This window comes from Hyaloscypha bicolor (assembly GCF_002865645.1).
Source record: "Hyaloscypha bicolor E unplaced genomic scaffold K444scaffold_182, whole genome shotgun sequence".
Classification (NCBI taxonomy): domain Eukaryota; kingdom Fungi; phylum Ascomycota; class Leotiomycetes; order Helotiales; family Hyaloscyphaceae; genus Hyaloscypha; species Hyaloscypha bicolor.
Window position 1 is genome coordinate 5,120,252 of NW_020194684.1, and position 20,949 is coordinate 5,141,200.

A 20,949-nucleotide genomic window follows, 5' to 3' on the forward strand; every position below is an offset into this window, starting at 1 on the left:
TGAAAAGGAGAGGGGTAGTGGAAGAACCCGTCTCGATTATGATTGACTTGATTGTTCTAAATTATATAAGAATAGGAATAGTTGGTATTACTGGCCAACCAAGTTCCTTTCTAACTGCAATCACGTGATACCCCTTTTCAGTTTTCTAGGTAGCCCTTGTTACAGCATGTGTAGTCTATGTGGGCGTGCCAAAGGATTACGCAAACAAATAAGAGTTGAATTTGCTAATATCCTTGCCCCCAAACGCTGACTCTCCTGTCTTTGGGACAACAACTAACATAAAGAGTGAAGCTGCATAAGTATGAACAGTGGACCATCTTTGTTCTGAAGCCCTCCCAAGGACTAGCTCTGAAGATAACGTTTGGGGAGTACTAGGTATACGTTCTCAGATCCATAAAATATATAAATTGTATAATGCTCTTGTAAACAAACTGTCACTCAGAATTTATGCCAATCGATGTCGGTATAGCTCGGACAATACAGGAGCTGAAGTAAACAAACCCCCTATTTTCAAGGAACACTTCAGAGATTGACAACAGAATAGATTGCGAGCACAAATTATCCGTGAGCTATCGAAAATTTCCCGGATGCTTCCAAGGAAGCTGAAGGTACGCCGCAGCCGCCGCCGCCTCGGACTGTGAGGCTATTCACATTATTATCCCCTCACGGTATAGCGCGGACATATCCGAAAAGCGGCGAGCCAACTTAAGCTTTTGAATGGATTCAAACCTCATTTGGAAAATTCCCTTCCCTTCCCTAAACAAAGGCATCGCGTCGATCTTCCAACGTCTTCCACACAACTTCAAGACAAGGAGGTCGGCGGTCGTGAGCTCGTCCCGAGACTGTGAGTATAACCCCTATATGAAGCGTATATGCGATCGGCAGCATGGTGCTGACTGAGAGACAAGTTTACAGAACCTGAAGCGGCGCCGACCTTCTACGGTCTCCCTGTTTTGTACCTCAAGACAAAGAAGTCAGTGGTTATACACACGTCCTAGACATGTGCGTATAAGCTCTTCATGAAGTATTTACTGCCGGCCGCATAAAGCTTACCGGTAAACAAGTTCCAAAACCTGACCTAGCACCGGTCTTACCGCTACCCATCTGGTCGTATATCAAGATGGCGGACAAAGACAAGGGCAAGGAGAAGGAGAGCTGGCCAGCAAAAAGTGTCAGATTTGACATGAACCTGGGTGGAGATAAGAACAAGGCGAGAGCTGCCATGAACTTCAAAAGCGAGAAGGGTAGAAACGACAGGCCTATGAGTGGAATGGATGATCAAAGCAGTGAGATGAGCGGCATGGGAGGAAACAACTATAGAGGATTGGGTGGACCCGACTACCGACACAGAGGATCGAGCAGCAAAGGTGGAAACGACGAACGTGGCATGGGAAGAATGGATTCAAAGGACGCTAAACTCTATTATCAGATGGGTCTCGAAGATGCCAACGCGACTCAAGCCAAGCAACCATCAACAAAGCATAGCAGGGACATCGTTCAGCAGCGTTACAGAAAGGCTCTTGCAAAGGACCCACAAAGTTACTCCTTGACTACAACGACTGTTCCACAACAAGCTGAGGCGGAGTCTAACTTCGTTGGGAGTGCCTACTTCTTCAACATGACAATGCCCCAGGTAAGCAAATCGTAAACTCAAAGGCTTTTTAATGACTTTTCTGACTCTTGGCAGGTCCAACGTAGCCTCGCTGGTGAGTATTTGATTGTCTATGCCCGCCCGAAGATCTCCAGAACCTATCCACGCGGATCCGTTGTCGAGACCTTCGATCCGGATCTCAAGAATCGTATCACGATCTTTACGGAGGTTCCAAGGAAGGGCATCGTCGATGCGTCAATGCATCAACGAATCACCAGTGTCCTCGAACCTCAGAATGGTGTTAAGGATAAGTGGTGTGTAGGCACGTTACGCTTCAACGGAGCCCGAATCGGTCTCTGCTTCGACCACCCTGAGCCCCGAACTAAGTCCTACTCTCATGTCTGGACCGAGACATTTCCACAAGAGCCAACTGGCACAACACTCCTCGACAAAGTTCTTCACATGGGTCCCGTTGAGCTTGGTTCTACCGTCCGCTTTGGTATTAAGGATATGATCTATGAACACGGTGTTCAATACGGCTTCGAGTTCATTGATCTTAACCTTCAGGTTTACAACCAGATCACAGGTGAAAAAGACCATCATATCATTGTGGGAGTCAAGATGCCCGAGAAAATGAACGTCTCGTCCGCGTTCATCTTGAAACAGCCGATCAACATGCCGCCTCTCTCCTGGTATAGGTGGCAGAGGCATGTAACCAGTGAGACGAACAAGCTCAAGAATTTGGTGTCGAATGTCTCGAATGTGGTCTCGGACTGGTACGAATCGGAAACAGCAATCCCGGAAGGAGTTACGGAGGACGAGTACAGAAAGTTCCTAGGACTCTCTTAGAATGGGTATCGCGTATCACTGAGAACCGTGGTCGGAACACTTTGAATGGAGCGCTGTGGCCGGAGCAATGTCAACGGCGAACTGTGAAGGGAAGCATTGAAGACGCAAACATTGAAAACAAAAACATTGAGAATGGAATACTGAGCATGAATCTTGAGACATTGTCGATAGTCAATAAAAGCAGACTGTTGACCCGATACCTTCTGCCACGGTGACATATCCATTGAAGAATTCTTTTGCTCAGGGCACTTGTAGGGGCTTGTGGAGCTTTGCTTCTCTCTGTGTCGACTATATGCAAATAACTTAACAAACAAAGATGGTCCTTGTGCCGAGGACAGATGCACGGTGTGGAAGCAAGCAGTGATGTCGTCGCTTCCGTTTACCTTAGTAGTCTAGCCCGTATGTGGCACGTGACTTCGATCAAAGTTCTTCTCGACAAGTTTGAAGAATTGCTCTTGCCATATGATTCTCGGCCATTTTGCTTTACATTTAAGGCGAGGGACTGATATAAGCCACATATTATCATATAAGCAATGCACTGTATACGACATTGGATAAGCATGAGTGCAATGAACTTAATAACTTGCAACTGTATTATCATCCCTTAATCATCATTGGACATCAAACTTTTCATTTCTAAGCTACAGCATATCGATCGCTCTAAGAATCAACCACAGTGGTATAAATGTCCGTAACCGTTAATGCCGATCAAAAAAGATGTGCCAGCAGACCAGTTCCCAAACCCCAAGCCGAAGCCCATTTCCATTGACCCCAGCAAAGCTGCTACACCCAAAGAAACAATGGTGGTTCTGATAATGTGCCTCTCTCGCATTAAGAATTATGTTGGCATCATACCAATTCCGCCACCACCACCCATGCCACCGCCTCCGTTGTTGCCAAAACTTCTCATTAGAGTTGACCCTCGGGAAGAATTGCTGCCTCCAGATTTACTTGCCCGCGTTTTCTTCGCTCCGCCCGAGAACTTCCTCTTGCTAACGCCAGAACTGCTTTGACCAGAGGCAGATCCGTTGCTCTTCCGAGAAAAGGATCTCTTCCCCCCACGGCCCTTTGCACGATACGAGCCGCCTTGGCCCTGGTAACTTGAGGACTTGGCATTAGGTCCAGCAGCACAGGGCAGATTACGGCCGGAGGCGTTCCCACTCTTCAAGTTTGAACCATACTGCGGCTTCGCAAAATATTTTGATCCCTGTTCTGCCTCTTGGGTCGTGGCTTCGTCTTCACCATCGAGGTCATTGTCTTCCTCCTCACATTCTTCATCACTGATTAGATCAATGACATTCTCATGTTTGTCAATGATCCGGTCGTCCTGGTATCTGCTTATAGTCTCATTGTAGTTGCCACGGTACTCAGTAACCAAAGGAATGAATTGTGGCCCGTAAGTCTTGACTCGTTCACCGTTGATATCAGGTATTTGCATCATCTGACTCAGAGTCACCGTCCAGCGAATGGCCATTTCTCGGAAATTGGCTTCGGTGAACAATGGATTCCTTAGATTGTGTTTGTTTCGGATCTTCTCCTCCAAGGTCTTCGCCGCCTCAACGAATTGAGTAACCGACACACGGTGGAAATCAGGGAGACTCGCCATTCGTTCATCTAGGGTGATTGGTGGTCCAAGGGTCTCTTCTCTCCGACGCCTTCTATCTAGGATCGGCTCAAATGCGTCCTCCTCGTCATCCGAGACCACGAAATCGGCATGAGCAGAATCATCTTCGTCGGCGCCATATCCAAGTCTCTCGGCAGGTTTTCTTCGTGGGGCAGCGGGAGAGGATACCATCGTGGATTGTGGTCTCGATGATTTCGTCTGCTTCTGTCTTGCCGGGGGCGATGCTGAGACCTGTACCTGTAGACTGAGCTTCCGTATGCCTTTCAAGAAATCACGGTAATTCGGCCCGAGCTGTCAAAAAGTTAGTTTGTTTAACACAATTCAGGCTTGAATTACTGACACATAAGTATTGCGAAGCAAAGCCGCCTCTCACGACATTGTCCTCCGACAATGCATTCTCCATGAAAAGTCGAAAATAGAGACGCTCGACTTCGCCTCGAGCCATATCCTTTGCAGCCCCAAAACCCTCGATATTATTATGGCCACTGTCTTTGATCTTTCTCGAAGGAGTACCCCGTAATATGTCCACGCAGTGCAGTAATGTGACTTTCTGGCCTTGGAGCTTCTGGACAATTTTCATGGCCGTTTTGGCCTGTGTTGTAAAATCAACTTCCTGGAAGACCGCATCGGAACTACAATTGTCACACGAGTGTTCACAATTCTCCTTGGCAAACTTTTCGCCAAAGTAAGCAAGAACCTGGACCCTGCGGCAATCGGAACGATTTTCGCAAAACTGAATCATATTGGAAAGCATTCTTCGCTGCCTTTCCTTTTGTTCAGGGCTAGCATCATTCTCGTAGATGAATCGCTTCAGAGCTGCTGTATCTGGGTATCCGTAATAAAGATAGCAGCCGGATCTTTTGCCATCTCTTCCTGCTCGGCCAGTCTCCTGGTAGTATCCTTCCAAGCTTTTGGGGATCGTGTCATGGATAACAAATCGCACGTCTGCCTTATCGATGCCCATGCCGAAGGCGATTGTTGCAACCACTACTTGAATCTTGCCACTTTGCCAATCCTTCTGAACTCTTGCCTTTTCTGGCACTGGCATGTCCGCGTGATAGTGGTGGGCTTTGATGTTAAAGCCAGTTTGCAGTTTTGCAGCCAATCTTTCGGTGCCTTTGCGGGACAATGTGTATATGATACCGGACTGGTTCTTGTACTTGACCTTGATAAGATCGACATATTCTGCAAGACACTCTTTACTCGTGACTTTCCCATTCTTTTTTCGGACCTCGTAATGCAGATTAGGCCTGTTGAAACTTTGGGAGTAGACCGGGCATTCTTTCATGCCGAGTTGGTGCATAACATCGACTTTCACGTTCTCAGTGGCGGTAGCTGTCAATGCCATGATCGGAACGTTTGGAAACTGCTTCCGCACTTGTCCCAGAGCGACGTAGTCCGGCCGAAAGTCATGGCCCCATTGGCTCACACAATGTGCTTCGTCAATGACGATTCGAGCCAGTTTCTTGTTCCTATTAAGAAGAGATAGAGTGGTGCTAATCTGATTGCTCTTGGTGATCATCTCCGGTGTGATGTAAAGTAATTGAATGTATTGCTCGGGGTAGTTCTCTTTGAGACTATTGTAGATTTCTTTGCGTTCTTCTTGTGTTATCCCGCTATTCAAAGTTGCTGCTCGTATGTTGATTTTTCGAAGGTGCTGAATCTGATCATTCATGAGACTGAGAAGTGGTGAGATAACAATCGTCACACCTCTCGTTTTTCCCGACTGGACCACAGCTGGTAGTTGGTAGCACAAGGATTTGCCTCCTCCTGTTGGCATTAGAACAAAGGCATCGTTCCCTGCAAGTGTTGCATTGATCGCATCAAGTTGGTGATAACGGAAACCTGTCAGTTTGAACCGATCTTTCAGAGCTTTCTTGACGTCTTCGGACCAGGGATGTCTCAACATTCCGGCGTGCTCAGGGTCCACATGAGAGTACATGGTCTTCCTGACGGTTGACCTATTTCGTTTCGATGATTCAGGCGCATTGTCGAAAGATTGCGAGACCCTCGCTCGACCAGGACGACTGTTAAGGGGTTCTGGCAAAGAGTGTCTCTTTTCAACTTCTTGAGCGACTTCAAGCAGGTCTTCGTCATCCTCATCGTCTCCATACTCGCCTTCAACATCATCCGGTATGTCCTCTAGAACCTTAGCATCGTTGTGAAGCTCAGCCTCTCCCACCAGATAGTCATCAAAGATACCATCATCAGCGTCAAAGCCATAATCCATTGGCGATTGATCACGGTAGAAATCTGGTTGTTTCATTTTGCCCTTTGGTGAGGTCCAATCATTTCCAGATGCCAAAGATTCTTGACGTACAGAAAATGAATCAGTCTGGGCTTTGCGTCGGACCGGGGGTGGTGATGTATGAATTGGAAAGGTCGGTGGGATTCGTTCTCCAGAATAATTTCTTGGCAGTTGCTCCTCTCTCAAATGCTGATTTGAAGTGGATGCTGACTTCAGGACGGGTATCTGTGTCTGCAGAATGACTTGAGCGCTGCCTATGACGCTGGATCCGGATGGTAAAAGGGCTGTATTATCTTGTGCCGTCGGCTCCGTACGAATAGCGGCGGTACTATCTGCGTCCGAGCCTGTCCCAAACTCATCGTTTATGGCCTTAGAAGCATGCAAAAGTTGTCTTACCTCCTTCTCGAGTGTCCGAATATCCCGGGTCAAAACCGATGACCGCTCCTCGAGGGCGCTAACGTCGTCGAAAAGTTCGACGAGCTCGGAAATTTTCTTCGTTAGAGTCCTCTTCTCTGTCGTTAAACTTCGCCAGCGCTCGGCCAGGCCCACCAAGCTGTTATACGCTTTTTTCTTCTCCAACAAAGACTTCCGCTCTTCTTTCAGATGAACAGGAGCGGCCTCATGCTCATCCTCGTACTCCGCCGCGGCAACTGCGTTTTGGGATAGTGAACTGACAACACGTTGGCGATAGAGACTGATTGAGGAGGGTTGATTCAGGTACGAGATTACCAACTTCCTGTCGTCTAGTCCAAGTGAAGAAGTTGGTGGTGGCTGGCTCGACTGCTGCTTCACCACGGATAATCTCGTGGGTGAGTCTATCTGAAATGGGGACAGAACACTCTCCTGCCTTGCAACAAGATTTTGGTTTATAGGTCGCAACGGGCTACCGGTTCTTGACTTGGACTCGTTGGCGTCTCGAAATTCGAGTTCCGTGAACTGAAAATTGGGCACCCCATGCCGGTTAGGACTTTTGGGGAAGTCGACGACTCGAGGGCTTTTCTTGACCGAGGGACGAGGGGAACCGTTTGCTCTTTTGTCGACATCAGAAAGAACATCGTCGTCCTCAGAATCTAGGACTGTCCTTTGTAGTCGCCGTTTCTGCCGCCTTTGTGGTGTCTTGGAAGATTCGGCGGGAGCTTTCAAGGATCCCGAGGCAGGTGATGCTACTACTTGGACTGCGGCACCAGATTCCACGACCTCCAATTCAGATCCGGTATTTATTGATGTAGGTGTTCGCGTCAATTGTGGGCAGGCTGGGTCCCGGGCAATGCTCTCAGTCAACGATGGAACTCTGCTAAAGCTTTTTCTAGTCCGAGTTACTCTGCTGATGGTCTCAGTGACCTGGCACTCCTCTTCAAACTCATTCCTAGCATTCGTGGTTTCGATACTTGGCCGTACAGATTTGCTGACAACGTTCTGAGGCGAAGTGAAGTACTTCTGAGAGCGAGGCATCACGTCGTCGATGTCCACAAACCCATCCAAACCCGTCTCGTGGTCTCTGACAGAATCTGGCGAGTGTAAAGTACCCGTATTCGTCCTCTTTAGACGTTCAGGCGACATCTCATCACTCTTTCGTTTCTTCGATGTCCTTGACAGAGGCTCTGCCCTCGAAGCTGAGCCTTCGTCCCATAATTTCTGTGACTCGCCAAAAACCTCAACACTGCTAGACCGTGAGGTAAAACTCTCGCTATGGCTATGGTCATCTCCGGTCAGGTCCACCGTCTCCGTTTTGACCTCTGTTGTTGGACGAGGTGTCTGTCGAGGAGTTTGGGGGTTCTGTAATGCTCTCGCGAATCTGGGTACAGGTATGTCATTCGATGGTTTCGAGGAAGGGGTGCCTAGAATTGTCAGCTAGAGGTACACAAGTGAGCGAAAACTCTGGAGCCGACCATTGTTATTTCGTAAGAAGGTTGCATAACCCTGCTTGAGCGAAGAGGGAGCGGTAGAGGTGGTGGTGGATGCTGGTGTAGCAAGCTGATGTTGGCTCATGAGTTTCCGTCTTGTTGGTTTCGATGCTGATGTGAGTGTGCCCATTGTTCCCTCTGGTAGACCTGGTTGAGATTCTGGCCACTGCGATCTCGGAATTATCGAGGAGGGGATCGCTGGCCGTGGGGAATCTTGAACAACATCGACTTCCAAAATCTGACGGTTTCGAGCTGGACTCGGTAACTGTCGTATTATTTCCTCATCTGCTCCCTCCCCCAAAAATTCTTCGCCAGCAACTCCTTCCTCGAGTCTCGAATGCGTTGGAAGAGCAGCGTGCACGCCCACGGGCGGAGTGACTTCGTGCGATAACAACCAAGAAATGTGACTGTCGAGATTATGTCGAGTCATGAGGCCAGTATATCGCGAACATGTCCAGATGGATCCATTGGCACGTTCCCCCGTCTTTGGCAGCGGATCAGGGTCACAATTCGAGGTGTTGTTGACTACTTTTTGGTCGTCCTAAGTATCCGAGATCGTGAACCGTGAACGCGTCTTAGCTTAGCTTGCCTACACGTGACCGTGATTCAGACATTCCCCGCTTCACTAACCGCTTCTGGCATTTCTCAAATGCAACTTCTTCATGTCCCATTGGAATGCATTCAACGTCGTTCTAAGTGGAATTGACATCATTGCATTGCTATGACTAGATGCTGCTTTCTATATTCACTGGCGCTCAAGTTTCGGAGTGTCTTCCCAAGCATGGAAGCTGCAAGTGCGGTATCCAAGACCATCCTTCTCAAATCTTCCAACTACTTCCAATTCTTGAATATCTTAATGCAGCTTCGAGTTTCTGCAATTTTTCGTCAATCAGATTTGAAATGATCCTGCTGCACTCCACCTCCCCAGTTGAAGATGTATAAAATGTTTGTGGAAATTCCAATTCAGGACTTCAGTCCTGCGTAGCTCTCTTCGCGCGTCTCCCAAGTCCCCATTCGTATGCGAGCCCACAAAGGTCTTTGAGGCATTGATTCCCGATAAGGAGCGTCTGCGGTTGGGAGCTCCTATTCAGCTGTGCCAGAAGAACAAGTGAGTTCCTCGCACTGAAGGTCCGGTCTTCCCATGAGAGAGCAATTGTGCGAGAGACGATCACGCCATGTTTTGGATACTGCAGATATCGCATAATATCTCTTGAAAAGAAAAACTTCTATTGGCATGATCCCTCGGGGAGTCTCATACCTCACTTCAACCTTTGACAGGAAAAACCTCTCCCACAACCCTGACCGTCAGATTCTCCTAGATCTCCGCCAGACAGCGAGTGCAGGATACCGTCGTACTTACGGGATATCCAGACGGAGACCTTGGATCTCCTCACCAAAATTCCAGAAATTATCGTTGGAGGTCCAACACCAAGCTCAGATCCTCCGTCTCAAAATGCGACCTCCACCTCTGTCGGCAACTAGCCAGGCGCAGGCGCAGATCCTAGGCTGGCCGAGATGCTGGCGCATCCGCACTACTCAGCGTCAAAGGCGACAGGAATGTGTCCATGATTGGGTGAACAGCCAAAAGATAACGCTGACATGTGGGGGTTACACAATTCCGGACAGGAACGACGATGGAAGATATTATTAAAGACTGAAAGCTTTCCTTGCTCCCTCCAAGGGAGTGCATGCAAGTACCCTTGGATTTCGGCAGAGAGGATCTAGGCTCCGTATGGAAACATTCTAGTTGTTGGCGCTGCTGTTTGAATTAGTGATGTTTCGGTGCGGATGAAATCTCGATTCTCGACCCTTCTGCTCCATGTGGCATCGACGCTGATCATTCGCATTCGAATTCGACGGGAAGAGTGTCTAGGGCAAAAGCCGCGGAGATCGAGAGGTTTATGTTGGGTTTTCAAATTTATGTGATTCTGCTGTGCTTATCTTTGAGGTGGGTCGGAAAAGAGCTTGCATGCCATTTCCGGACTCGTCAAAGATAAGGGCTTGCTTCAGCCCTCTCAGCAACCTTGTCCGAATGACGGCCCCTTACGGAGGTACTCCTCCGTATTAACCTCGCCCATCACCAACGACATGAATCGGCCAAGCACTTGCGCCAGAAAGATGCTGCTTACCAGCGAAGGCCGCTGTGATTGGTTGGCTCTTCTGCACCGTGCCAGCTACCAGTATTGTCGACAATGCATGCCGATAAGAGCTTCCGTAGGCGAGCCTGTTCAACAAAAGTTTGGAGCACTTCACTGGCAGCACAAGCTGACCCTGAAGTTCCCGAGTCGTATGCCGTACGGTCCCTCCAGTGAGGCTGTCAGCAATAACATGGTTGCTTTTTTGTTTTACTAGCAACCCTTAATCACCTTACCAAACAAGCTTTTCTCATACACTGCTTTCTTGCCCCCAATTCAAGCCCAAGCTGTTCCGCTCCTCTTAGGCACATCCTCTCGTTTCTTCCCAAGGGATAAGCCATCTCCGACCTGCATATCCTCCTTCCCAGTGCCGCTATTGAAGGATATTAAGTCTTGATCTGTTCCAGACCTTCATCTTTGTCTCACTGGGGATCGAAATTCACAGACACTGTAGCAGATCTCCTTGGATTCAATCGGTGAGTGGCATCTCTATTTAAGGCTGTCCACCGCCGCGGATACTTGCCAGAACGCAGCCCAGCACTGGCCATATCCCAACTTGGACTGGCGTCTCCACTACCTTTAAGTCCACGCAGTAAGCTCCTGGGCCACTCACTGGATGACATTGAAGATCTCCGCACGGTTCAGCCGCGGATTTGCTCTTTTGGACGAGCAGAGTTCTCTTCAGTGAAGTACCGGAGATGTCTTGAACTGCGGGTGGACGTCGCTAATCTCATAAGTTTATAAGGGCAGGTTCACCTCGGACATTCAGGTTTCCTCCTCCAGCAATCTACCTTCGTCTTACAACTCCCGAAAGTTGGGAATCGAACACCAATCCTCGATCATTATTTGGCATCGTAGTCAATATCTTTCAGACTTTTAATATCAAATTACCAAGGCATCGCTCGACAATCATGGGCTTTAATGTCGCTTCCCTTTGGCAGGTGCCAGAGATCAATCCGGTCAACGGAAAAGCTCGTTCGATTCCTATTCTAAACCCGATCAACAAATATGGAAGAGTATTTGTAAGTATCCCTGCCATCACTATTTTCTTATGCTGCTAGTGGGAGATATGTCCTCATCCATGGCCATCGACTATACAACCAGTTGGCTTGGACAACAACTAACTCCAGCCGCAGACATTCTCATGGCTCGGTTTCATGATTGCATTCCTTTCATGGTATGCCTTTCCACCATTGTTGGTTGTCACCATCAAGAAGGATCTCCACCTCAGTCAAAATGAGATCGCAAACTCCAATATCATCGCCCTTACAGCCACTCTTCTCGTACGTCTCGTTGCTGGACCCTCATGTGATCGTTTTGGTCCTCGAGTCACTTTTGCTGCCTGCTTACTCCTTGGCGCCATCCCAACTGCTCTCGCAGGCACTGTCAACTCTGCCGCAGGCCTCATGGTCCTCCGATTCTTCATTGGTATCCTCGGGGGTTCTTTCGTCCCATGTCAAGTGTGGTCAACAGGTTTCTTCGACAAGAATGTTGTCGGCTCTGCCAATGCATTGACAGGAGGATGGGGAAACGCAGGTGGTGGAATCACATACTTCGTCATGCCCGCTATCTTCGACTCCCTTGTGAGCAAGCAACATCTTTCAGCTCACGTGGCATGGAGAGTGGCGTTCATTGTCCCATTTATCCTCATTACCGCCGCAGCACTTGGTGTGCTCCTCCTCTGCCAAGACACCCCAACCGGCAAATGGTCAGAACGTCACCTTGCCGTTCAACAAAACCTCCAAGCCCATGGTATCCGCGCCGGAATCGTTGACGTCCCAGGTGCCATCACTGATCGCAAGGTCGAAGGAGGTGTTGCAAACTCCAACTCCGGAGACGAGAAGCGTATGGAGGAAGAAGGCGGCATTGCGAAGGCCAAGCACGGCGATTATGACCACGAAGCCAGTATGGACGAACAACAGATGCTAGACACCGCTCGTGGAGAAGTAGTCGTCAAACCTTCCTTCAAAGAAGCAATCCACGTCGTTTTCTCCCCCCAAACAGCCGTGGTCGCCTTCTGTTACTTCTGCTCATTCGGTGCCGAGCTCGCCATCAACTCCATCCTCGGTGCTTACTACCTTTATAACTTCCCTAAGCTCGGCCAAACTGGAACCGGACGATGGGCCGCTATGTTCGGTCTCCTGAACGTCGTCTTCCGTCCCGCGGGTGGTTTCGTCGCTGACTTCATCTACAATAAGTCTGGAAGCGTATGGTCTAAGAAGATCTGGCTCCACTCGTTGGCAATTATCTGCGGCTGCTTCCAGATCGCGATCGGTGTTCTCAACTCCAAGTCTCACTCTACTATGTTCGGTCTGGTGGCTGGAATGGCATTCTTCCTCGAGGCTGGAAACGGCGCAAATTTCGCCCTTGTGCCCCATGTCCACCCATTTGCAAATGGTATCATCTCTGGCGTCACTGGAGCCACTGGAAACTTTGGTGGTATCATCTTCGCTATCATCTTCAGATACTTGGGTGCGAACTATGGAAAGACGTTCTGGATTATTGGTGTTGTTACTATTGCTATCAACTTGGCTGTTTGCTGGATCAAGCCTATTCCTAAAGGACAAATCGGTGGTCGTTAATGGGTTTCTGTGTATAGCTTTTTGGGTTTTGGGTTTCGGTAAAAAAGGACAAATCATGTGAGGGTATGGTCAATTTTAAGAGGTGTAAATACATCTTTATTATCGTGCTTGCTTTGAGATACCCGAATATAAATTCTTCTGAGTCTAAACACCTTACCGTTTCATTTTTTCTCTACCTGACAAGCCAGTGGTACCCAGTGGCACTGGTAGGTTTTACATTACCGGCTGTCTGTATTTCTTTGACGGCTGCAAGTTCCTGGCAGCAAGGGGGATCTTGAAACACGACGAAAGACCGAGATCTAGACGACTTGCGAGAAATTTCGCCTAATATTTAGGACATCAGTTGTTTCCTAATGAGTTCTTGGCAGATCTCGCAGGAGAACACGATGGAAGGCGTTGCTAGTGACAGATGTTCCACATCCCAGCAAGGATATGGCTATGCACCGTGAGGTCGTGGAGTTTGTTAACTGGCGATGCAGACGAGGTTCTGTGTATAGGTAAGCAGCAGTCTACGATTTCTATGTACCAACAACGCAGAAGCATCAGCTCGTGGTATTCTCTATTGTGAACACTGCCTTCCCCCTTAGGTGCGCCAGCTGCCTTTTTTATTGCTCAACTCAGAAAGAGTAGTGAAATAAAGCATATCCCCGTACATAAATATCGAGGTTAGAACCTGCTGCCAAGCTGATATATGTATAATCAAGATAACAATCAAATAGGGAGAACCATGCTCAGTTAGAAGGAGTCAAGTGCCCACGTTTCTAGTATAAAGTGAGCCGTTGACCTTCTCTGTGTTCATTATTTCATTAAAGACAACTATGTTTATAACACGAACGACTCTAGCGATCCCTGTCTGCGATGGACTTCGACATCATAGCCCAGGTTAATAACGAAAGAAAATTCAACGACGAAAAGAATTAAAGGACTCTTCGAGTGACCACGGCGGCCTTGAACGGTATCTCAATGCGGTCCAGTCCCGGCAACTGAGTCCTTCATTTTGCTTCAGTCCTCACCACTCTCCCGAGAACCGTAAGATACCTACAGCTCTCGTAACAGTGGCTTCTGGGCAGCGATTGGACACATAGACCTTGAAAATATACTCAATAGTGGGAGTGAGGTGTGAGATCTCTAGTCAAGAATGATCTGTTGAGAGCCTGGAGAAATGGTTGGAGATGGTGAGCGTGCATAGCCTGGAGTTCAAAGTCTCGATAGCAAAAGAGTCTATGCGGCTTAAAGAAACTACTTGATAGAGCGATGGACTTGCTTAGATCTCGAGAGAAGTTGTCTGTACTCCTGCTTCATGAATATGAGTTTCTGCTCCTCTCGTACTGATGCTTTTTGACGCTGAGAGTGAGCAAATCTCTCAGCTCTCCAACTCCCGAGTGAATAATTGAGCTCGGAGTGAAATCACAACCCCCATTCCAGCGTTTCGCAGAAGGTAAAACTTTGTTTCTGGAACATCCGAACGTTGCTCGGATCCGAAGTTGAGCTTGAAGAACACGTGAACTACCCCCTGAGCCCCTGCCAGGAACAGGCTAGCGTGGTCTAACTTAATTTTTTTAGCGAGTTCTGGAGCCGCAGCCATCAGTCATGTTCAAAAGTAACAACACTTCAGCTTCAAGTCCACCACGGTAAGCCACACTTCACACTCGGGTGGCTGCCGATGAGAAACCACAGGCTGGTGGGCGCATGATGCAGGCCGCCGATGACATCGCACAGCAACCCCGACCGCGTTTCAGCACTTACTACTCGCCGTTTCCTCCTGCATCTGAATTTCGGGCCGCCAAGGTTAAGCGTAATGAGGACTCGTCAAGCGCCTCTAGCCCCGGACAATCGACAATTTTATGGACCAAAACGGCACAGCCGGAAACCCTCCGACGACATCGAAATCCTCACTCAGCTCCGCAATCTTGCTGCAACGGGAGCTGGAATCCACATGTGCCTCTTGTTACTGCTGTGGACTGCAATATTGATGATTCAGTTTCACGGTGCATGCTTGGTCAACCTTACTGTATTCCTTGGTCAACACGCGAGACTGGCAAGAGCTCAGCCCCTTGTGCGGCGTTCCCCTTCAAGTCCCATGCGTGCTCATTTCCCCTGACTGCAGCTAGCAGCCGGGACCCGCTCCTTCGGTCTTCTCGCCCAGTGGCGTCCACGACAATGGCCTTATGCCTGTCGACGGGTCGGATTTGGTCTTAATGCTGGCAAAGTATGTGGCGCTTTGGGCTTGAAATGATCTCCCTTTATATCTCAAGAGCCTCGCATCTTGAGAAATGCCACCAGCTTCACCTTGCCTTCGCACGAATACTTGGTTTCTGTCACTTTTGTATCTTTGATACACCACACTCATTGATTTTCTTTCCGTATTATATCTTCATCATGCGTTCGTCTTTCGTCTCTGGTGCCGTTTTGGCATTTGCGAGCGCTGTTTTCGCGACAGGCCCGACACCCGGCTTCGATCCTATCACTTCGCCATTTCAGGACGAGAATGTTCCAGCGGGGAAACCGTTTGAAATTGTCTGGGAACCGTCAAAGGACTACGCTGGAACCGTAACTATTCAGCTCCTTCAAGGCGCTACTGTCAGCACTCTGTCCGCGGGAGACGTCATCAAGGGTGAGTGACAAAAACTTCCAGGAGGGACTCTTCTCGAACTGACTTGTCCAGGTGGCATCGATAGTAAAGTGGGAACCTACACATGGGACGTTCCAACTAGCCTAAAATATTTTGCGACCTACGGATTCTCGATCACGCAAGACACGAATACTACATGTTTCCAGTACAGCTTCCCGTTCCATGTCACCGGTCTTTCTGGTAGCAGTAGCAGCGCCGCCGTTGACTCTGGCAAAACAAGCACTGTCACTATGCATCTCTCCACTGGTTCAAATTATGTTGCCAGCTCCACAACAATCTCGAACAGCACTACCTCTGCTCTAACTTCCACGCGTTCCTCGAACGCCACTCTGTCATCTACCATCGCCAGGACCACAGCCAAAACCACAGCCACAACCACAGCCACACCCACAAAGGCCACTCAAACATCAGCTACGAGCAGTAGTGCCACCCCTTCCCCAACGAAGAATGCCGCTGTTGTTCAGGTCGCGACTGGCTCCTTTGCTTTGATCGGTGGACTGGTCCTCGCACTTGCTCTGTAGAAGGACACGATGTGTAATATAAGGGTTGCATATATGGAGCGACAAGCATCAAGCATGGTGGTGTTCATACTTATCCGTTCTCAATACCCGGAATTTTGAATCCGTTGGAATTAAGTCTGTTTGTACAGAAGCTCGAATTGCATACCCTCACCATGTTTTGGTTCCGTAATTTCAAGCAATTGTCTCATTCACTCTAGACCTTCTTGCCCAAGGTCTCTTGTACCCTGCCCCCAATCGCGCTGAATATCTCTCTGCACGAGAACAAACATTAGCATTTATTCACTTCTTTTCAAACCACGCCTCACCCCCCTTCTCCCCTCTCACAACATTAGGAAACTCATCCAGAAGATTCTCAACCCAATAATATTCCGCAGCTTTCTCCCGACCTCTGCTGCTGTTAACCACACCTCTACTCACCTCCCCCAACTAGCAGCTACACGCACAGAGAATTTGAAAAAGACAAGAAAGGAGGAAACAAAGAAAGAAAGAGGAAACCAACCCAACAAACCCATCTTTCGCAAACGGCCCTCCGACCTTCTCAGCCGTGCCCCCGATCGCACCATCAGCCTTGAACATACTGCCTACCGCGCCATCTTTCGAGAAAGCTGGCGTGCCGGTACCTTGGGTTTTCTCGCCTGCTGGTTCCTTCGTATTTTGTCAGATTGGGTTTGAGAGATTGGTAGGTGAGGATGGGGGAAAGGAATGGGGAAGAGGTACAGCTTGGTGAGATGCCTCGTGGATGCTGTCGCTTCCTTCTGTGTTGCGGATTGCGCTGTTGGCGCCGGAATCGTGGGTTTTGGCTGTGCTGTCATCGTCCATGGTTGCTTTCTTTGTTTGATTGAAAAGGCTATGGATTCGGATAGAGTGAACAGAGAAGGAGAGAGGAAAGAAATTGCATATTTATGTTATATCATCGAATGGTGCGGGGTGGTGATGTTTATTACTTTAGGTCCCGAGTGGGGAAGGCTTGAGTCAATACGTCACGACATCTCGCCTTGAATTTGTATGTTCCAATAAGTAATGCTGCACGCAATTAACAGAGTAAGAATAGAGATTTTTCTCTTACTGATTAGTACTTTATTGATTTCGTTGGAAATTTGTTAGGTTTTAGGGTAGAGTTATTGTGAGGTCATGATTCTTGGGCTCGAGGAAAGTCGTGGCCCTCCATCCTTTGTCCTACACTTCTTTGTTTCAAATCTTTCTAATAGTTTCAGAATATTATATCCTTCTCAATTTCGTTCCAATCGCAATGTGTTCGTGTTCGGAGTTGCACTTGGGAAAGTTGAAGTTAATCCTCCTCACCTGCAAACTCCTCACCTGTCCTCTCTGACACCACTCTCGAGATTCACACCTCACCGCTTTGTGGTCCAAATTTTGTTGTACATCTCAAAAATGCAGAGGAAAATCTCTCAGCATTTTCATTGGCTCCGAGAAATGCCTTAGGATGCCTCACCAGATGTCCATTGCATGATTTATGGACAGCCCGTCTCCTCCAGAAGCTCTTTAGGAGTCTACAACTAGATTTGTTGCACATCTAATACGTTTACGCGGCGTTTCTCAGTTTCTGATTGGCTCCTTGAATTTTGAATGACTCCTCCACTTCCTAAAGGCGTCCTATGAGCTTAGCTGATGTCACCTGACTTCTCTTCTTATTAGAAGAGGTTTGTTGCACGTCTCAAGAGAAATTTAGAAATTTAAGCGATATTTCTCGCCTTTTGATTGGCCACTACTAGACGACCCGGATTTGATATTCATTGACCTTTTTCTACATCATAAGTACAGGTTAAGTCTATTATATGCAGTAGAAAATAGCTAGTTTACTCAGAGATTGAGTCTTATACATAGGGCGATAGGCTTTGTTCAATGAAATTGCTCTTGCATTTTTCGGAAGTTTTGTCAAGGCTCTCACTTCACGAAATTCTCTATTCTCTTCCTTCTTCTTCGAAAATATCATTCAGATCTTGGCCTTCGATGGCCCAACTATCTTGTTGTGCACAAAACTGATCTCCCTAAACGCCTTCGCTGCATCACCCCATAGCTCGTTCCTGAGGACACCATAAGCACCAGGCTTCGCTTTCACCATCCATTTCTCGGCCACGTCTCTTGCTTTCCCCACTATCTCAACCTCTTCTACAACAAGATCAACAATCCCATCTTTCAAAGCCTCCTCGGGAGTCCATCTATGAGCTTCAAGCACCATTTTCCTTGCAACTGGTGGAGCAAGCTTCAATCGAGGCAAAATACCCATCCCAGGGAACGAGAGACCAAGATCAATAGCCGGAAGACTGAAATATCGTTTCGCTGCAGAAGTTATTCTATAATCATGAGCCAAGGCTAAGAGACAGCCCGCTCCGAAAGTATGACCTGTCAACAAGGCAATGGTAGGATAGGGAAAGTCGAGGATCGTGGAAATGAGCTTGATAAGCGTCAGCCAACTCAAACCCTACTTCCGGATGATAATGTGAGCGAACTGGATAGAACCCATCACTATTGGTCCAAGGATCAGGATCCTCGAGATCTATTCCCATGCACCAGAACTTCTCATTGCTGCCGCGAGTTATAACTGCTCCTTCTGAAGAGGAACCGAGTTCGCGGTGGATGGTATGGAAGGCGCGAATTAATTCTTGACAAAAGGCTCCATTGAGCTTATTCTCCGCCTTTCGGGAGAGGGTTATGATGTAGATGTTTCCTGGGCTCCTCTCTAGGGTGAGGTATAGGGGCGAGCGCGCCGAGGCCATGTCTTTGACGTGTGTCGACAACTACGGCCCTACGAAAGAGACAGCTTTAGCATTTTTGGCCTTCGGGGGCATTTTCCTTTGTGAAATATCGCATCCTTATCACAAACGGCTGAGAGAAAGCCAGCCTCGGCTCCTCAAGCTCAATGCCGAAAATATAATTCCTCCGAAGAGTGTGGCTGTCAAAGCTTCTCTGCAGCCACCCCACCCCGCCAGACCCCGCAGCGGGGCAGTTGCCCGCCGATGGCCCCTTTTCCATCCAAATCCAGACAACAGTCCTCATCACGTCAGATAGCGTGCGCGCTCCCCACTCTCGGGACAATAATTCAATTTCTTACACCTCACTCCTCAAATCCCGAATCTTCGCATCATACGTATCCATCTAAAGTAAGATCTAATGATAGCGGAACAAACATGGCACCGGCAGCAACACTTGTAGCAGACGAAGCTGCAGGAAGCGCGAATAGCTTGAGTTTCGGGAGGACGAAAGATGGGAAGAAGTTGAAGATTAGGTCGTATCCTAAGTTTGAGAGTTTGGAGGAGGAGAGGTTGTATCGGAAGCAGCATCTTGCTGCTGCTTTTAGGGTGTTGGCCTTCCCATCCATCCTACTGTCCCTTTCCTTCAGTTCTTAGGCTGATTTTGAAAACAACAGATTTGCAGAGAGAGGATTTGATGAGGGAGTTGCGGGACACATGTGAGTCCTCGGAGCTGGAGCTCACAATTTGGAACGGCGAGGTGCTAACGATGGTAGATCTGTCCGTGATCCGATATTGACGGATCACTTCTGGCTCAACCCACTGTCTCAACACTTCTCACAGATCTGTGTCTCGGATCTTATTCTTGTGAACGAGGATGGAGACGTAGTAGTTGGAGATGAGCCCATAAATGCTGCAGCTTTTGCAATCCACTCCGAAAGTATGTGCCCCTTCACACTTCACCCCTCTCAGATTGACATCGCAAATTCCACCGGCTGACCCTCAACAGTCCACAAAGCCCGCCCCGATGTCCACGCTGCCTGCCACGCACACTCAGTATACGGCAAAGCCTACTCCGCTTTTGGCCGCCCCCTTGACATGATAACCCAAGACGCCCTCCGCTTCTACAACTCCCACTTCGTATACGACAACTTCGGCGGCATTGTTCTCGACCGCGAAGAAGGGGTACGAATTGCCAAGTGTCTGGGGAACGGCAAAGCTGCCATACTACAAAATCATGGGCTCTTAACTGTGGGGAAGAGTGTTGATGAAGCAGCATTTTGGTTTATGAGTTTGGATAAGACGTGTCAAGTTCAGTTGCTGGTCGATGCCGCGAGTGCGGGTAGCGGTCATAAGAAGATTATTATTGGGGATGAGGAGGCGCAGTTTACGCATGATCAGATCGGGACACCTGAGAAGGGGTGGTTGGGTTTTCAGGGGTATTATGATGAGATTTTGGCGAAGACGAGAGGAAGTTTCCTCAAATAGGTAGCAAAGTGGCCTGAACACATGGCTTTTACTGTCGTGTTCTGTTGCACGATGACAAGTACCTTTGGCTGTTGACTTGCCACGGACGTGAGGCTCGGATACCTGCATAAATTGCGGCCGGTGAGCAGTTCCATGCATTGGATACAGCATGTGCTTTGTGTTTGCTCATTCTGGGTGAAAGCGTCGAGAGCAAACGACACTCACTGATCGTTGAATGCCTGTTGAGATATTTTGCCTTGAAGGAGCTAGAACTTTGACTTTCAGTCCTGCTTTTCTCTATCTGTCATTTTTACGACCTTCACTTCACATATTACAGTTACGTTCCTCTCCTATCAGCCGTACTTATCTCCAGCTTGACAACATGTCGTTTGGCTTCTCAGCAGGCGACTTCATCACTGCTCTCGAACTAGTTGCAACAGTCATCGATGCTCTCCGGGACATGGGGAGGGCCGCAACACAATATCGAGGAGTGCTCAAGCAACTCCATAGCCTTCAAACTGCTCTCATCGCCGTACAAACTCTTGATATTGACGAGTCTCTCGTTGCGTTCCAATCTGCGCTCAGCAGGCGGCATCACAATGTCTAGGCACGATAGCGGACTTCTGGAAAACATTGCAAAAGTATCAGCCACATTTAGGTTCAATCCAACCAAGCAAAGGGCTCA

The 20,949-nt window shown here is 48.4% G+C and overlaps 8 protein-coding genes across 8 annotated transcripts; 5 read left to right on the forward strand and 3 right to left on the reverse strand.

Annotated features, from left to right (window-relative positions):
• The first annotated feature begins 1,389 nt into the window (after positions 1-1,389).
• Positions 1,390-2,774, forward strand: K444DRAFT_621038 (uncharacterized protein). The gene is made up of 2 exons (XM_024881820.1): positions 1,390-2,493; positions 2,641-2,774. The coding sequence occupies exon 1, from the start codon at positions 1,850-1,852 to the stop codon at positions 2,438-2,440; it is 591 nt and encodes a 196-aa protein (XP_024728815.1). The 5' UTR covers positions 1,390-1,849; the 3' UTR covers positions 2,441-2,493; positions 2,641-2,774.
• Positions 2,775-3,026: 252 nt separating this feature from the next.
• K444DRAFT_574781 (uncharacterized protein) lies at positions 3,027-8,742 on the reverse strand. Its single transcript, XM_024877452.1, has 3 exons — positions 8,202-8,742; positions 4,405-8,150; positions 3,027-4,355 (listed from the first exon to the last, which is right to left on the reverse strand). The coding sequence occupies exons 1-3, from the start codon at positions 8,644-8,646 to the stop codon at positions 3,279-3,281; spliced, it is 5,268 nt and encodes a 1,755-aa protein (XP_024728816.1). The 5' UTR covers positions 8,647-8,742; the 3' UTR covers positions 3,027-3,278.
• Positions 8,743-10,853: 2,111 nt separating this feature from the next.
• Positions 10,854-13,076, forward strand: K444DRAFT_574784 (nitrate transporter). Its single transcript, XM_024877453.1, has 2 exons — positions 10,854-11,373; positions 11,488-13,076. Exons 1-2 carry the CDS (start codon positions 11,263-11,265, stop codon positions 12,931-12,933), a joined length of 1,557 nt encoding a protein of 518 aa, XP_024728817.1. The 5' UTR covers positions 10,854-11,262; the 3' UTR covers positions 12,934-13,076.
• Positions 13,077-14,670: 1,594 nt separating this feature from the next.
• K444DRAFT_621043 (uncharacterized protein) lies at positions 14,671-15,050 on the forward strand. Its single transcript, XM_024881821.1, has one exon. It carries the CDS (start codon positions 14,732-14,734, stop codon positions 15,032-15,034), a length of 303 nt encoding a protein of 100 aa, XP_024728818.1. The 5' UTR covers positions 14,671-14,731; the 3' UTR covers positions 15,035-15,050.
• A 262-nt stretch (positions 15,051-15,312) lies between these two features.
• Positions 15,313-16,086, forward strand: K444DRAFT_637154 (uncharacterized protein; the record flags this gene model as incomplete). The annotated part of the gene is made up of 2 exons (XM_024884089.1): positions 15,313-15,547; positions 15,599-16,086. The coding sequence occupies 2 exons, from the start codon at positions 15,313-15,315 to the stop codon at positions 16,084-16,086; spliced, it is 723 nt and encodes a 240-aa protein (XP_024728819.1).
• A 595-nt stretch (positions 16,087-16,681) lies between these two features.
• Positions 16,682-16,961, reverse strand: K444DRAFT_621045 (uncharacterized protein). Its single transcript, XM_024881822.1, has one exon. The coding sequence runs from the start codon at positions 16,903-16,905 to the stop codon at positions 16,744-16,746; it is 162 nt and encodes a 53-aa protein (XP_024728820.1). The 5' UTR covers positions 16,906-16,961; the 3' UTR covers positions 16,682-16,743.
• Positions 16,962-17,937: 976 nt separating this feature from the next.
• Positions 17,938-18,955, reverse strand: K444DRAFT_621046 (ClpP/crotonase). Its single transcript, XM_024881823.1, has 2 exons — positions 18,558-18,955; positions 17,938-18,502 (listed from the first exon to the last, which is right to left on the reverse strand). Exons 1-2 carry the CDS (start codon positions 18,822-18,824, stop codon positions 18,041-18,043), a joined length of 729 nt encoding a protein of 242 aa, XP_024728821.1. The 5' UTR covers positions 18,825-18,955; the 3' UTR covers positions 17,938-18,040.
• A 280-nt stretch (positions 18,956-19,235) lies between these two features.
• On the forward strand, positions 19,236-20,285 carry K444DRAFT_637156 (arad-like aldolase/epimerase; the record flags this gene model as incomplete). The annotated part of the gene is made up of 4 exons (XM_024884090.1): positions 19,236-19,406; positions 19,455-19,516; positions 19,574-19,737; positions 19,807-20,285. 4 exons carry the CDS (start codon positions 19,236-19,238, stop codon positions 20,283-20,285), a joined length of 876 nt encoding a protein of 291 aa, XP_024728822.1.
• Positions 20,286-20,949: the final 664 nt, after the last annotated feature.